The 17,347-nt window shown below is 40.0% G+C and overlaps 1 protein-coding gene across 2 annotated transcripts; it reads left to right on the top strand.

Moving 5' to 3' along the window:
- The first annotated feature begins 1,210 nt into the window (after positions 1 to 1,210).
- LOC124863732 (N-alpha-acetyltransferase 60) lies at positions 1,211 to 15,268 on the top strand. Of its 2 annotated transcripts, XM_047358190.1 has the most exons (8): positions 1,211 to 1,433; positions 4,673 to 4,788; positions 7,191 to 7,320; positions 8,377 to 8,473; positions 11,699 to 11,933; positions 14,104 to 14,256; positions 14,358 to 14,466; positions 14,689 to 15,268. In XM_047358190.1, the coding sequence occupies exons 2-7, from the start codon at positions 4,679 to 4,681 to the stop codon at positions 14,419 to 14,421; spliced, it is 789 nt and encodes a 262-aa protein (XP_047214146.1). In that variant the 5' UTR covers positions 1,211 to 1,433; positions 4,673 to 4,678; the 3' UTR covers positions 14,422 to 14,466; positions 14,689 to 15,268. The 2 variants fall into 2 exon arrangements, with proteins under 2 accessions (XP_047214146.1, XP_047214147.1); XM_047358191.1 differs by having other exon boundaries at positions 14,104 to 15,268.
- The last annotated feature ends 2,079 nt before the right edge of the window (positions 15,269 to 17,347 follow it).

Here is a 17,347-nt window from a genome sequence, read left to right as displayed (position 1 = left end):
GTTTGTTTGGCTGACTGTGCGGACGGTTGTTTTTTATACAGATAACGAGTTCAAACAGGGGCAGTTAATACAGGTGATGAGTGGAGAACAGGAGGTCTTCTAAAAGAAGAAGAACTAACAGGCCTGTGAGAGCCAGGATTCTTACTGGTTGTTAGGTGATCAAATACTTATGTCATGCAATAAAATGCTAATTAATTACTTAAAAATCACACAATGGGATTTTCTGGATTTATGATTTGGATTCCGTCACTCACAGTTGAAGAGCACCTATGATAGAAATTTAAGACATGCTTTGCAAGTAGGAAAACCTACAATGAATCAAAAACCTGTTCTCCCAGCTGTAGGTCTCCTATGACCAGAGCACCATCTTTCACCTGCGTGCTGTGTCCCCCAAATGGTTTACTGTAAACTGTGAACATGACCATTTTATGGCTTACCCTCATCAATGGCTTTCTCCTTTCCACATTTCATTAAAGATCAGGTTTGTGGAGTGCACAAATAATAGTTGTCCTGTTGACAGACTTCCCCATCTGAGCTGTGGTTCTCTAAAGTTCCTTGGGAGTTAAAATGGACCTCTTGGTTTCTTCTCTTATTAACGCTCTCTTTGCCCAGGTTGTCATTATCTGTGGTCTTGGTAGGATGGTACCAACTAGACATTTTCTAAATAAATTGTGATAGGTGCCTAATGGCTACTGCCCACTCACCCACCTCATTTCATGCCAAAAGCACATGGAGAACCTATAAAATAGTTGTACTTTGTTGATTTGGTCTTTCTATGGTGAAAGCTGACAGTTGTAGGCACATGAGGAATATAAAGCACAAGGACACCATGTGTAATGATGCATTATTTTCAAATAAGCCATATAATCATAGAATTTCATTCAGAGATTAATCTGCGGGTTGCTAAAGACACCTCCTGCAGAACCAGAGCCAGGCTCAAGATGAGGGGCCACCTGCAATCATGGACTGGTGGATGAGAGGACAGAAAGGAGACAGAAGCACTGGTCCAGGACTATCTTTATGTTGAGGAAACAAAGAGATATGGCAACGTTACTAATTGTGAAAGAGGTTCAAGGGGAATGAACAATGTAGCAAGCACTGTATTTATTAAAAAGTACAGTAAAATGCACAGGACTACACTTCAGGCCATGTGTGGCAGTGAAGCGCCAACAGCTTAGTGACCCATTCTAAATGAGCAGTAGAAGAAGAAACATTTACTGTCAGGTTAGAAACAGGAAGAAAACATCCAGTTGTTATCCGAGTCAGGGACTGGTGTAGCAGCCTGCGTTGGAGTAGCTCAGTAATGAGGCGGCTTTGAGAATCGGAACCAGCCGTGGAGTTATCATGGTTTGTCCGGAGTAGAGACAGAACCGACTATTAGCACAAGAATTCAGTGCTGATCCACTTTCCTCCGGTCCGACTGTTGAAACGAGGTAAGTTAGCTTAGCAACGGAGCGTTAGCTTGGGGTTAGCCTGTGTGGTACCAGGCAGAGATTTTGGCTTCACTAGTAACGAGTCGTCACATTGTCTTTTAGCTTATATGCATTTTGTAATTTTATCTAATGATTTATTTTCCTGCCACATTAAAACTCTTCAGCCTTTCATGTACCACCTGTCCATGGCTCAGTATGAGCCTCTCTCTTCATATAAATCCATCAAGGGTACAGTCTGAGGGTTATTAACAAACACACCATTGCTTGACTTTAGTTGGAGGTTGATGATTGTTTGACCCGGTCTGTCCACAAAGTGTAGCACTTTAAATCTGTAAGTTATATTTGTGGTTCAGAAGAGAAAAGGAAACGTTGTTTCCCACTCCGTCTATCCGCTGCTACTTTGTGTGTATATATATATATATATACTCTTTAAACAGCCATCAGGAGATCCAGGGCTTTGTAGAAGTATTCATACCACTTGGACTTTTTCAAATTTTGAGAAATAAAAGGAAATGGATGCTTGGTTTTCATTTCTTTTTTACAATACAAATCTAAATGTATGCTAGAGACAAACATACATTCTAGCATTTTTACATTGTTTATATTAGTAAAATAGTGAGTAGTCAGTATCAGTTTATAAGCTGTATGATTTAATCTCTTTTATAAATCCAGCTTGTTCTGTGAAGGCCTTAGAGGTTTATAAGAGTATTATTAAACAAACAGCATCATGATGACCAAGGAGCACAGCAGACAGGTCAGGGTTAAAGCAAGGTTAGGTTATAAAACAATATCCCCAGATTTTAACATCTTACAGACAACTGGGCAATGCATCATCCTAAAATGGCAAGAAAGTTGTGGTCTTTGTGGAAGACTGGTATAAATAAAGCCATTGTTTGCATTTAACCACAAGCAATGAAGGCGACACAACAAACAAACAAAAGGTGCTCAGGCCAGATGAGACCAACATTTAGCATTTTGATCAACAGGAGAAACACAAAATGAGACACAAAACTAACTCTGCACATGGCCTGAACACATCATCCATGTAGCCTCATGCTGTTGGGATACCTTTCTTCAGCAGGAACAAGGACATTTGTCACAGCTGATGAGTAAATGGATGGAGCTAGATACATGGCCATTCTGGTAAAATACTTGTTATAATCTGCAAAAATATATTTTGCGGACTGGACTGGAGATTTACCTTCCAGCAGGGCAATGACACTATACAGGGGTTGGACAATGAAACTGAAACACCTGTCATTTTAGTGTGGGAGGTTTCATGGCTAAATTGGACCAGCCTGGTAGCCAGTCTTCATTGATTGCACATTGCACCAGTAAGAGCAGAGTGTGAAGGTTTAATTTGCAGGGTAAGAGCACAGTTTTGCTCAAAATATTGAAATGCACACAACATTATGGGTGACATACCAGAGTTCAAAAGAGGACAAATTGTTGGTGCACGTCTTGCTGGCGCATCTGTGACCAAGACAGCAAGTCTTTGTGATGTATCGAGAGCCACGGTATCCAGGATAATGTCAGCATACCACCAAGAAGGACGAACCACATCCAACAGGATTAACTGTGGACGCAAGAGGAAGCTGTCTGAAAGGGATGTTCGGGTTCTAACCCGGATTGTATCCAAAAAACATAAAACCACGGCTGCCCAAATCACTGCAGAATTAAATGTGCACCTCAACTCTCCTGTTTCCACCAGAACTGTCCGTCGGGAGCTCCACAGGGTCAATATACACGGCCGGGCTGCTATAGCCAAACCTTTGGTCACTCATGCCAATGCCAAACGTCGGTTTCAATGGTGCAAGGAGCGCAAATCTTGGGCTGTGGACAATGTGAAACATGTATTGTTCTCTGATGAGTCGGTGGTGGTGCCATGTATCAGGATGACAATGCACCAATACACACAGCAAGACTGGTGAAAGATTGGTTTGATGACCATGAAAGTGAAGTTGAACATCTCCCATGGCCTGCACAGTCACCAGATCTAAATATTATTGAGCCACTTTGGGGTGTTTTGGAGGAGCGAGTCAGGAAACGTTTTCCTCCACCAGTATCACGTAGTGACCTGGCCACTATCCTGCAAGAAGAATGGCTTAAAATCCCTCTGACCACTGTGCAGGACTTGTATATGTCATTCCCAAAACAAATTGATGCTGTATTGGCCGCAAAAGGAGGCCCTACACCATACTAATAAATTATTGTGGTCTAAAACCAGGTGTTTCAGTTTCATTGTCCAACACCTGTATCTACTACTGTATTTACAATGGAAATGTTAAGATCTAAGAATATTAATACATTAGAATGATCCAGTCAAAGACGAGATCCATATACACAAAAGAATATATGGCAAGGACAAAAACTGAGTGAGCGTTAGCTATTGAATAATGAGGCAAAACTCAGTCTCTAGATGTGCAAAGCTGGTAAATATATACAGTACCTCAAAAGACCTGCTGCTGTAATTGCAGTTAAAGAGAGATCTACATCGTAATAACTCAAGGAGTCTAATTGCAAATGTAAGTCATACTTTTCAAACTTATATTTGCAAAAGAATCTTTAGTAACTACATATCATTTTCCTTGTTAATAAAATGTGAAAAAGTTCCCGGGGTATGAATATTTAGCTGAACCATCGCATGTCTGGTTTTTGTTTCAATTTGCTTTAAGATTTGACTAAGGATTTGCCTATTTTAGCATGACTGCGATTATGAAGCTCTCCATTCATGGGATCAGTTGCAAAATAATATAAGAAACTCACTGCATGACGTAGACTTGTGGGATGATCTCTGAGCTATGCTGACAATATTTCTGGTTACACAGGTGGGTGAAAATGGAAGTAAGTTCCTGTTATCTTTAATATTAAATAAAAAAAAACTTTTTGTAATTACAGATTTGATCCACATATTATGCTTCCTTTTGGTTAGGTTGCAGACTCATTCAATCATAGGAATATCCTTAAAAGTTCATGACATTTGTCTAGAATAGTGTTTTACTCACCTGTTCACACAGAGCACTTTTAAAACACAACACTGATGTGTGTGTTTTAGGGTCCTTCTCCTTCGGGTTGGTCCTGGTCTACAAAATACTCACTCTGTCCCACATGTTTCCAAATTCAAAAAGTTAATATTTCAAAATGACCTAGACTTAAAACTGATGGATGTTTAACCTGTAACCCACTGGTATGTTTGCAGACAGACTAAACCTTCCTTTGATTTGTGTTGATCTCTGCAGGTGTGAATGAGTGACGTGGTGCCTCCCACAGCTCTCAGTGAAGTCCAGCTCCGCTTCCTTTGTCACGATGACATAGAGAATGTCAAACTGCTCTGTGGTGACTGGTTCCCTATTGAGTAAGCTTTCTTAAGTTCTAAAATCTCTAATATCACACCGAAGAAACATTGAATCTGGTATTTTTACCTTGATCTGAATGTATGCAGAGATATTTTACCTTTTGCCTTGCATGTAAGGAGTTGTTTGCTTAGTATTCTGAAGTGTTGCATTGGTGATAAGAAAGACAACATGGCTAAAGGCTTATCTATAAACACGATTTTCTCAGCTTTTTCCTTCATTTCGTGTTATGTTAAACAGGGATGTTGCATATGTGTGATTTTATTCATTTAGTAATATCTATCTGTCGAATATGTTATTCTGTAGACTTTCTTGTGATCATTAGTGTAGTGTCTTGCAAAAGGATTTATACCCCTTGATCATTATCACATTATGTCACATGACGTTCGCAGAGTTTAATGACGTGCAGTTGGGTTGTCAAGATGCCAAAATTTCAAACTCGATTCTGATACCAAAAACCCTCAATACTCAATATCATTTCTGATACAGTCAAGTCAAGTTTATTTATATAGCGGATTTTGGCAACAAGATCCTCAAGGCGCTTTACATAAGAAAAAACATTACAATGATACAGAAAATCAAACAACAGAGGTAATTTAAAAAATAAAGAGAATAGAATGATGGATAAGAAAACGAAAGGAAAATTGGACTGAAAACTTAACTAATAATGTTTAGATAACACAGTCAAAGGCCACTCTAAACAAATAAGTTTTTAATCTTGATTATAGTAGCTGTCTGATCGACTTTTTAGGCAGACCTGTGAAGACACCGTTGCAGTAATCAATTCCATTAAAGATGAATTAGTTTTTCAAGGTCCTGCTGAAACATTAGTCCTTTAATCCTGGAGATGTTCTTCAGGTGATAGAAGGCCGACCTTGTTATTGTCTTTATGTGCCTCTGAAGGTTCAGGTCTGAGTCCATCACTACACCCAGATTTTAGCCCTGATTGGTGGTTTCCAGCTGTATTAAACGAAGCTGTGTGCTAACTTTTAAACGCTCTTCCTTTGGTCCAAATATTGTTGCTTCACTTTTGTTTTGATTGAGGAAACTTTTGACACATCCATGCATTGATTTCTTCTAAGCATTTACCCAGCGCTTGAATGGGTTCATGGTCACCTGGTGACATCATAACGTATAGCTGTGTGTCGTCTGCATAGTTATGATAACTTATGTTGCTGTTTATTCAAATCTGAGTTAGGGGGAGCATGTAGATAGTGAATAGGAGGTGGCAACTGTGGCAACATGTTTTGAAGGCCAAGAGATCTTTAAAGTTAAGAGCAAAACAAATGATTAATTACAATATGAAAATATTTAAACTTTCTTAATTAGTATAAACAAGGACCTGGTCAATGCAAATGTGTTCAGCAGCAGCCCTGTACAGTTTCTGTCTTTCTGCTAATTTTTCTGAATATTTTCTTCAGTAATCATCTACAGCAGGGTAGGTAGCTCTGGGTTTCCGCTTTTTTCTGCCCTAATTGCCATCTTCAGTCTGGCTCCAAAATAACTGTCATTATCAGCCGCATTATTATTGAGTGCCTTTACAACTAAATGGAGAAGTAATGGAAGGGGTATCCTGGTTGGTTTCATTGCTTCATAGTCGGCCATTGTATACACCTGCCACCACCGTGCAGACAGAGAAAACAATACAAATATTGACCAGTTATGTGCGGTTTAAAGGGAAAACAGGTGAAAAAGAGCAACGTAGGAAAAATGGCACCCAATCAGGACCCATCGCTTCAAAGAGACCCGTTTGGTTTGCAACTGACACATCACTAATCCAGGAGGTTTATATTTAACTGTTTAGGACACGGGAACTTTACCAACTTTTTAAAGTTTTTCTCAAACATCAGTGTCGTGGTATTAGCTTGTAGGGTTAGCGCAGCTAGCATGTGGTATCCTTCAGCATTTAGTTTTTTTTTTCTTAGTCCATCTAGTAGCTCCAAACAACTGTTGTGTGTTTGCCTTGTCAGCTGATAAGTGTTGCTTTGTGGCTGTATTTGTCATGTTAGCAGAGTTTAAAACTTCCAGCAGCAGGTCATTGGTTTTATCAGGTGAGGCTGCAGAGAGGGATGGACTGCTGCCAGAAGTGCAACAATTTGGGCAAATTTGGTCAGTTTTGACGCAATCAATTTTGATGCAAATGGCCTTCTTTGAATAATACATTTTTTTATTATTAAATATATCGAAATATCGATCATTTTGACAACCCTAATGTTCTTCCATGTTTCTGGTGTCCCCTACCTGCCTTTTGGTGCAGTGTATCCCATACATTCTGTTTCTTCTATTTCACAATTAAGCACCGTTTTGTGTTGGTCTATTACATAAAATCCCAAATTGGGAAAAGGCTTCAAAACTCTAGTTTTTCTTTCTCTCAACTGACGTTCTGTCCAACATTTGACTCTAGGTACCCAGACTCATGGTATCAAGATATCACCTCCAACAAGAAATTCTTCTCCCTCGCTGCCACCTTCAGAGGAAACATCGTGGGAATGATCGTGGCCGAGATCAAAAGCCGGACCAAAGTACACAAGGAGGTCAGTTGTGCAGCATTGCACGGAGGGACACGAGGCTGAAATGAACAGTTAGAACTTGTTCTTTGTGGTAATTTTGTGAACAGGTGTCACTCTGTTGGCTGCCAGTTTGAAAAGTCAGCCATGGCCAGAACATAGTCGGGTGTACTGTGAGCAGCGCGGACTCCGTGCGCACTGTCTGCCGACGTTTGAGGTTTCATAGTCGGGCATATCTTTTTACATTTCCCACACTGCCATGACGTCATTTGACAAGGAGGAAGAGCTAATTTACCATGTTGCTTTGGAAAAACATAAAGAAAAGAAGGTGGTTTATAACGCCATTAAACCAGACTAGGGACGTAGTAGTGGAATAAACCTGTCAGAGTGGTGTGCAGAGTGGCAGTGACACTGAGTGGATTGCGACGTGCTGCTCAGTGCAGAGTGTCACATATAAACAGTTCGGTGTGGAGACCTTTTCCTGCTGAGCAGTTTATTGTGTGACACCACGTATGCAGCCTTGAAAATTGAGCTTTGCGCGGATATGTCTCTCGTACGTCCACAGAGCCAAATATGCCCAACTAGGTTCTGCCCTTAAGTAAGGCTTGTTTTTAGTGCGTTGATTAGACCAACCCAATCCCTCTGACTGAGAGTCAGAGTCTTTAGCCTGAAATGGAGTTGCATGATGAGAATAAAACTGACTCAGGTACAGACCTAAAAACAAAAAGTGTCAGAATATACCGCCAACGTTTTGCAAAGAACACTAACAAAATTACTGCCAGATGTACATCTGTGATATCCTGGAATCAAATTATTTCTGCTGTTTTGGAAATCTGTTACACTCACTTAGGGCAAGTGCTTTGCTCCAAAATGCAGGCCGTCTAATTTCCATTTGGAGCTATTTGCATTTTTAAAATTTGCCTTCCCTGTAGCTAGTTTGCATAGCCACAGATACGACCCGTGTAATAATCATGGAGAAAACTCAGAACGTGCTAAGACACAAATGCTGAACAATAAAATCTGTTTTATGCTCAGGGAGAATGTTTAATTTTTATGGCCTTTTCTGTCTTCTGCTCTTGTTAGGATGGAGACATCCTGGCCTCCAGTTTTCCTGTGGACACGCAGGTCGCTTACATCCTCAGCCTAGGAGTGGTCAAAGAGTTCAGGAAACATGGCATTGGTAAAACTGCTTCCACAAATGTTTTCAAATGAAAGTAGCAGTTTCTGGATGTTTTATTGCACATATTAGCTGAGGTTAGACTCTTGTATTATCTATAGTAGACAATATCATTGCAATATCAATGTGTTCAAATTCATAATCCAAATTTTTGGATGTAGTATTTGACAGGATTTTATCAAATGAACTTGCCTTCATGTCCACTGCAGATAAGGCTTTTAATGACTAATATGTTAAAGCTCAAAGATATGTGAGGGACACCATGAGGATGGTAAAGGTAGAGGAAGGTGTGGGTTAATTATAACTAACATCATCATCACAATATTCAGAAATAATGTTGCAGTTGCATGCTCTCCTAATGTCATTTATAATCTATTTCTATGTAATGAAACTGTATACTATAAAGTTTTCCAATTTGGGCGCCAGCTCGTTATTGTTTATTATAGATGCCAACTATTACACATATGTGAAACTCATTCTCTGTTGACAGTCATTAACAACCACGCTACAGTCACATCGGGCAAGTTAATGACACCTTCCACAAAAATGGCCAAACGAAAGATGGACAGTATTAGCTTTCAAGACAAGTCTCCCACCTTTTGACAGCATTCGTCGCCTCATCCAGGACGTTATCGGCCTACAAATGCGTCCTTCAAAGGATGCCGTCCTGAATTTGGACACAGCGATAGTGAATGACATCCGTGTATCAGTAAATCTGTGTTTGATGAATCTCTGGCTTCAAGAACCCGGATGTAGGACACAAAAAAATGAATTTTGGAACTGAAATTGAATTACAGACCCAAAAGTGAAAGTAATCAAACTTAATTTTCAATACAAAACAAAGCAGTTTTCAAAGCAAAAAGGTTCAGTTTTAAATCATTAAATTCAGTTTCGGTTAAGCGAAATTCATTTTCAAACCAATGCACTTGATTTCAAAATACACAAATACAGATTCAGTCTGAGCAATTCAAATTCAGTTTCTGATGGCACGGGTTTCTTCCCATACATCATTTCGCTTACTAAAAACAGAGTTGCCTTAAGAGTGATAGGTGGCGTTTTACCTCAGTTTTAGGAAGGGTTCAAATCTTTGCTTTTACTTTACATAAAGCTGCAACAGGATCTGCCCTGTTTTATTATCAGAATAAGGCTACAGTCCTGTGGTGTTTCAGTCTGACATGTATGTTGACATATCTGTCTGCTCTGTAAAAGACACCGTGTTTGGTTTTGGGTTGATACAGAATTCAGAACCTTGCTGCGCTGATTAACTCTTACCTGTGATGTTGTAGCTACATTTTCCATGGCATTCACCTGCAGTTATTAAAGGGAGCTTCATGCTGCATTTGTTGTGATGTGAAAAAGAAATAACTGTCCACAAACAATCTTAATCCAGAGCCTTTACCTGAACAGCTTTATGGCATCTTAAAACATCCACTTCTTCATTCTTCATGAATTTCATTCATGAATGAATTCTTCATTTAATTTCCCTTTGGGATTAATAAAGTATTTTTGAATTTGAATTGAATTGAATTCCTTGCCACATTAAATGACCTGACCATCCTGGGCTTAAAATGCACTCTGCGTTCCTTATAGTAGTCACATTATTAGCTGAATTATCCTTATTATTTGACTGGCTTGTGTCATGCACTATCAGTGTTTAATACATAAGACTTAGACCCTGGTCTTCAAAGATCTCAAATAGGGAGCGCTAAATTGCTTGCGCAAAAACAATTTCACGTGCAACAAGTGGTGCAAAAGAGGTGCAGACCGCCCAATTTAAATGAGGAAATTGCGTGTGTTAACCTTTCTTGTTATTCACAGCAGCAGGTTTCTCATCTCAGCCTGGGCGCTTCTGAGTATGTAATTACGCATGCAGAAGGCTGAGTTTGAAGTTGTTCTGCAAGCAGATGCTCTATGTTTGGGGTTTGGACGGACCCAGTGAGGCAAACATCCTGCTTCGTCGCCTTTAATCAGAATGATGTATAACTGCCATTGTGCAGGAGGGCAGAGCTATGTCCAGAGTAGCCCACACCATCCGCCATCGGTGTACACATGGGGCAGCTGGTCGGTGCTGCATCTGCACCATAGGATCACACATAGCTTTTTAGTTGTGTTGCTCGACATAACTTGCAACGATTGCAGGTTAGAAATTGGCCAATAAATATTAACCATAAAAAAGACAAACATGTCTGTCAAATAATTTATTACAAGGTTTGCCTCCCTTGATATTTTAATTCTTTTCAGAGATTCGCAGTGTTCTTTTGTTTTGAGAGTATATGTTTGAAGAGTTTGTAGTTTATCATAAACAGCTACAATATTTAAGCCTGAATGTAATGTTAGCAAATAGTAAATTATCTGCTCTTGTATAGCGATTTATCAAGTCCCCAGAGTCCCAAGTCTTCTGTTCTTGCAGTCCTGTTTTGAATGTTCTTATATATATTTGGGGCAGAACTTTTTTCTTGTGTGGTGTCTGACACATATTGTATGATTAATCAGACATTGGAAGTGGGCATCGTTACTACTCTGACAAATGCTGCAGTCGGAGGGACCTATAAGGACTTTCCAGTTTTGCTCTTGAGTTCCAATGAAAAATAAAACATCCTGGCCAAAAAGAATGTTGTTCATGTTCGTGCCACCTCAAGTTAAAGACCAGGTTTCTCAGTTCTGGTTAAGTATCTACAGGCTTTGACTCAAACATTATTTAATGTGACGTGAACTGTGACGAAGCCCCACGAGTAAAGTGAACTATTGCTACATAAAAGGAGGTAAATACAACAAAGAAGTCAGGAGCATAGAACCACAATGGACAGAATGTGGCTTATAGATGATATCTCTGCTTTGGCCTCATGTTCTTCTCCTTCTCGATCTAATATGGTCAGAATGCCAAACCCCAGGTAAAAGTGCAGGTATGGGTCCATGGTTGTTGGGTGTTTGTTGTGAAGTTGAACTCATCCATGGCAACGTGACTGTAGCTGCTGACTATTTAATATAATATGCTTAAAATATCTCTTATTTATTTGCCTTCACAATGAAAATTGTAACCCACTTTTTTTGTATGTGTTTATAAACCTACAGTGAATCATATTGGGATGATTTTCATTGTGTTTTTTTCATTCTTAAGTTCAGATTAAACATTTCCTGAGAAATTCTGATCACCCAGCACACTTCCTATAGGGCGGTCATTTCATTGATGGAACTCTGTGGCTTCCTTGTCCCCTTCTAACCATCCAGGCTCCTTGCTGCTGGACAGTCTGAAGGAGCACATCTCAACGACCGCTCAGGACCACTGCAAGGCCATCTACCTGCACGTCCTCACCACCAACAACACTGCCATCCACTTCTATGAGAACAGGGACTTCAGGCAGCACCACTACCTTCCCTACTACTACTCCATACGTGGCGTCCTAAAAGACGGATTCACCTATGTGCTCTACATTAATGGGGGCCATCCACCCTGGACAATATTATATCCTTTTGTTATAGCAAAAAAAAAGAGGCATAGTGCATTTTATAACATTTTGGTTATAACATGAGTTGGCTAATCTCATTGGTTACAGTACCATGCAAAAGTATTCATACCCCTTGTACTTTTTTCTTTTTACATTCAGTCACATTAAAATCACAAATTAAATGTATTTTATTTGGATTTTAGGTCACACAAAAAAAACTTCTGTCAATTGTGAAGTGGAAGGAAAAAATACATAATTTTACTCGTCATCCAGGACCGGGTCACGGGGGAAGCAGTCCCAGACTTCCCCGGATATCTCCTCCTGCTCCTCTGGGGGAAACCTTAAGCATTTCCAGGCTACTCAAGAGACATAGTCCTCCAGCGTGCCTTGGACCTTGTCCCAGTGGGACGTTCCAGGAACACCTCCTGAGGGAGGCGTTGAGGAGGTGTCCGATACAGATGCCCGAGCCACTTCAATTGACTTCCCACTGAGCTCCTCCCCGATGGCTGAGCTCCTCACCCCATCTCTAAGGGAGTGCCAGGCCACCCTGCGGAGGAACCTCATTTCAGCTGCTTGTATCCGGGATCTCTTGCTTTTAATTCATGAAAGTTCATGCTCATAGGTGAGGATAGGAACATAGACCCACTGGTAAATCAAGATCTTCGCCTTTTTGCTCAGTTCTCTCTTCACCACAAAGTACCAGCACAGCTTCCTCAGTACTGCGCCAGCCACACCGATCCATATGTTAATCTCCCACTTCTTTCTCCCCTCACCCGTGATCAAGACCGTGAGAACTCCTCCACTTGAGGCAGGAGATCTTCTCCAACCTGGAGAGAGCAAGCCACCCTTTTTCAGGTTGGCCCTGGAGGAGCTGATCCTCATCCATGCCGCTTCGCCCTGGGGTGCGAACCGCCCAAGTGCATTCTGTAGGTCTTGGCTAGAGGGACCCAGCGGAAACCCGTCTTCTGCAAAAAGGAGAGACGACATTCACTGGTCCCTAAACCAGGCCCCCTCCGGCCATTGGCTGCAGCTAGAAATCCTGTCTATAAAAGTTCATTTTAAATCCATCTTTAAATAATAGAAATGGTCTGACTGCAAACCTACCAAGCCATGGCCATCCACCTAAACTGACAGGCTGGGCAAGGAGAGTATTAATCAGAGAAGGTTACTCTGGAGGCGCTGCAGAGTTTCACAGCTCAGGTGGTTAGAATCTGTCAACAGGACAACTATTATTCGTGTTCTCCACAAGCCTGGCTTTTATGGCTGTGTGATGGGGAAACTTACATGGCCCATAGCCCCAAACACACCATCCCAACATTGTAGTGGCACCATCATGCTACGGCGATGCTTATCTTCACAGACAGATAGTAATTGATCAGAGGTGGTGAGAAGATGGACACAGCTGAGGGTCAGGCAGTCCTGGAAGGAAACCAGTTAGAGAGCTGGTTTTTTTAGACTGGAGCCGATGTTCATCTTCCAGGACAACAGCTGTCAACATAGAGCCAGAGCTACCATAAAATGTTTTAGATCAAAGAAAATGAATCTGTCAGAATGTTACGGTCAGTGTGTAAACCTATATCCAATTGAGAATGTGTGGAAGGACTTGAAAATTACTGTTCACAGATGCTCTCCATTAACTTTCACCGATCTTCAGCTTGTTTTGTAAAGAACGGTAAAAGTTCTATTTCCTCCCTAATGACCACCAGAGGGCGGTGCTGAAAGCACTGAATGTTCTCTTGGCGCATGCGCAGTTCGAGTAATTGTACCAACAGAGACACACCTGTGACTCACCCAATGACCACAGAGGCTATATATGCCTACGTCATCCCAGGCTCTGTTCCCACAGGATCTTCTCAGGGAAGCAAGGATTCTGAGTGACAGAGAATCTCTGGCGATCATCTGGGATTCATAGAACCATAGTTACATACGTAACTTTTGTTTTACTCTCTAGATGTGCAAAGCTGGTAGGAACATAAAAAAAGTGTTTAAAAAAAAACATTACGTTCTTTCTACTTCATAGTTAGGCACTACTTAGCATTGATCTATCACATAAAATCCATAAAATACATTAAAGTTTCTCTTTGTAATGTGGCAAAAATGTTCAAGATGTTTGATTACATTTTAAAGGCACTGTATATAAATAAAGCTCCTTGTAATAGTTAGATTTTTCTTAACCACCTGCTCCACTGACTATATCCAGCACATCGGTTCAACTCTGGCCAGCTTGAGCCCCTGCTCTATCCCTCAGAGGTTGTACCGCCAGGCCCAGTCGCTGCTGCGCTCTCTGCTCCCCTGGTCCAACATCGCCTCAAAAACCGGCATACAGTACAGCAGAACCATGTGACGTAGTGGAGGCCATTCACAACGGGAGCTACACCTTCACCGTCTTTGCAGCATCTACCGGATCTCATCATCTCCCTTTTTATCTGGTATTTTTTTAGGAGCTCAGCTGTCTCGATCCCCGTCAGTCTTCCCTTGTGCAGACCAAGTTCACAACATTCTTAATTTCTTATGGCTTCCCTCTTCCTGTCTGCATGACAAAGGACTCAGGTTAAACATTTCTTCATTCCTGTGCCAGATTCTTAACATTGATTTAAAACATATTTGGTCCTAAACCTTCAGATAAAGATGTGTATTTGTACAGTGGTTGCAGGTGGTTTTGGAGAAAAACCCACAGCTTTACTAGTTCTTGTACTTGGATATAGATACCTATAACACTGGGTTCCTTAGGTTATCCTACCTGTAACCTGCGTTTACTACGTTATTCCACAGTCCAGCCAATCCAGAATGGCCAGCAGAGATTGTACAGTAGGAGTTCAAGGATGGCGCACCCACCAGGAACCATAGAGAGCTGCACATCATATCTCCTTTCATCTTGTCAACTACTGTCAGATACTATGTATTCTATTTGTATATATTATATTTAGCTAATATATAAATTTATCTTAATATGTATGTGGATTCTACTGTATGTTATTAATGGGTTTAGTTGGACGATGACCCATCCTTGTCCCTTTTTTTTAGTGTAGATTTAAGTCTGAATCAATTGCAGTTTTATAAAATTGACACTGAAAATAAACAAAGCAGATTTTATTAATGAGGTTATAGGTAACTTGGTTGAAATGAATTTGATTAAAGAAAGTAGTTTCTTGAAAGATTTTAAGCGGGCTAGTCATTTAATCTTATCTGTAATTCTTCCCTACAAACACTCATTGAAATCGGTTTTTATTAGCATAGAGAAACCGTATTATTTTACTGGACATTCTGTCCACTTAGTGGGAATGCAGTGCTGTTAAGGAAAATGCTCATAACTCCATATAACAATAAAGTCTCTAAGCTGTTTCCATTTTAACCCCAGTCGTCCACAAGGAGTCCTTATTTTAGAAGCTAACTGAGTGCAGTCTGTTTTTTTTTCTTTGCTCTCTATTGTTCTAACATTGCTGCTAATATGAAGATGTTTCTATTTGTGCAGATTTTCAAAACCAGTTTAGATTTTCAAAACCAAAAAACATCCACTTCATCTGCCTGCACACATGCAAGTGTGTGTTTTTGTGCGTGTTCATTTATGAGCGCTGGATTTGTTATTATGCTGCCTTCCATTTGTCCCAGAAGTCAGAATTTGGATCTTGGATCAATGTGGCTAAAATTTTAAGAGATGTGTTATAATATCTGACCCTATGGTTCTATTAAAAGGTGATAAGCAGGTCATATGCTGTAGAAATCTCTCAGGTAAATCAACTCCTGTCTTCAAATGTCAAAAGAATTTCTGAGAGAGACTTTGTTGGGCGATGTTTTTTTATTTTTTTTACCCTGACATTGTTGGAGCCACAGGCCGCCAGATCATCCTGAAGGATCATGGACAAACTCGAGTTCAGATGTGAGTAAGAAAAGCTTAACATGATGAGCTGTAATGTTGAGCTCCTCAGAAGGAACAGTTGGCGTGTATTTAAGCACAGTTTTTAAACCACCTTGGAGAGGAAAATAAATTGAAACTATGAGCTTAGAATTTCTAGGAGCTTGTCTGTAATGGTTTTATTGTCAAAAATATTTTTTTAAGAACACATAAAAGGTTTGGGATTATAATTGAACACGTTGCATATTGACAGGATTATTCTTCCTTCATATGATATATAAATATTACATTTTATTACTTCATTTATAAATTTTCTAATACAGGTTAGACCCAGTTAAACACATGTTCTCATTTTAAAGAGTGACCTGTTTAAACCATCATACAATATAATAATGCTGGGCAATAAAAAAAGTTTAAATATTTTATTGAGAAACAGAACATGTCAACAACAATGATCAAGGTAAGCTTTAACATTGGACAAGACAGACAATACATGTAGTATAAGGGGTCACCATTTAGTTTGCAAACAGTACTTTGAACTTGATTTGCATTATTTTCTGCTTGTACTGCAGATGGGATGGTACATCAACATATTGCTAGTTTAGAAAGTGCCATTAGTAGTCCATTAGGTCCTGTTCTTAAAAGAGCTTATTGTTTAGCTTATAGCAATTTTTGAAAAAACAAAATCTGTCAAATCTGTTTTAAGTTTTTTTTTTTAGTTTGTATTAAAGAAAAACATTCTTATAAAATAGACTTAATTTCAGAATGTATAATGAAAAGTATTGAATGCGATCAATACAGAAAAAAACGTTTTTTGCCCGTATCACCAGCTCTAAATCCAGCTCTAAAAGTGCTGTTCTTGCTAAAATAAATACATGAAAGATTAAGCAAGACATCCAACAGAAATCTAAAACACTTAAAATACAATCAAATAGTCAAATGCTATTAAGAAATGAAGCGTTTTTAAAAGCAACTTAAAAATAGGAAGTGAAGATGTCTGATGTTGAAAGGCGGTGCGTTCCAAAGTTTGCGAGCCATAACCGAAAAGGCTTGATCTCCATTGCTGATGATGGTCAGAGGGCTCGGTGGCACCGATTGTATGGCAGCCTCTCTTCTGTCAGTCTGCCCCAGGACAGCTGTGGCTACACTAGCTATCCATTGTCAGTTTGTGAATGTGTGTATGAAGGGGTGGATGACTGAATGTAGCGTAAATCGCTTTGGGGTCTCTGGGGACTTGATAAAGCGCTATACAAGTTCAGGCCATTTACCATCCTCTAAATTTCTGCCTAGTTTCTGGGAAAACTAAAAGCAGCTGGAAAGCTGAATAAGTGCCGGCGAAGGAAGATGAGGCTGGAGTAGATCTGAGAGGTACAGACAAGCAAGACCATTCAGATATTTATAGGCTAACAAAATTTTATATTCTGTTTCTGTAATGCACAGGGAGCCAATGAAGAGAGGCCAGGACAGGTGAGATGTGTTAATATCTCTGCATGCCAGTAAGAAGATGGGCAACAGCATTTTGAACAAGCTGAAGATGTGATAGAGATGCTTGAGTGGCACCAGCATGAAGTGCATTAC

Source organism: Girardinichthys multiradiatus, chromosome Y (assembly GCF_021462225.1).
Source record: "Girardinichthys multiradiatus isolate DD_20200921_A chromosome Y, DD_fGirMul_XY1, whole genome shotgun sequence".
In the NCBI taxonomy this organism is placed as follows: Eukaryota; Metazoa; Chordata; class Actinopteri; order Cyprinodontiformes; family Goodeidae; genus Girardinichthys; species Girardinichthys multiradiatus.
Note: the sequence above shows the minus strand (reverse complement) of the source record. Positions and strands in the feature narration are given on the sequence as shown.

Bases quoted from the DNA above. Each gene is read 5' to 3' on its own strand.
- LOC124863732 (XM_047358190.1), top strand. From the start codon at position 4,679: ATGAGTGACGTGGTGCCTCCCACAGCTCTCAGTGAAGTCCAGCTCCGC. The intron at 11,934-14,103 runs ATATCCTTTTGT...CACCTGCTCCAC, and splicing joins CATCCACCCTGGACAATATT to TGACTATATCCAGCACATCG. The intron at 14,257-14,357 runs GTGACGTAGTGG...GTATTTTTTTAG, and splicing joins ATACAGTACAGCAGAACCAT to GAGCTCAGCTGTCTCGATCC.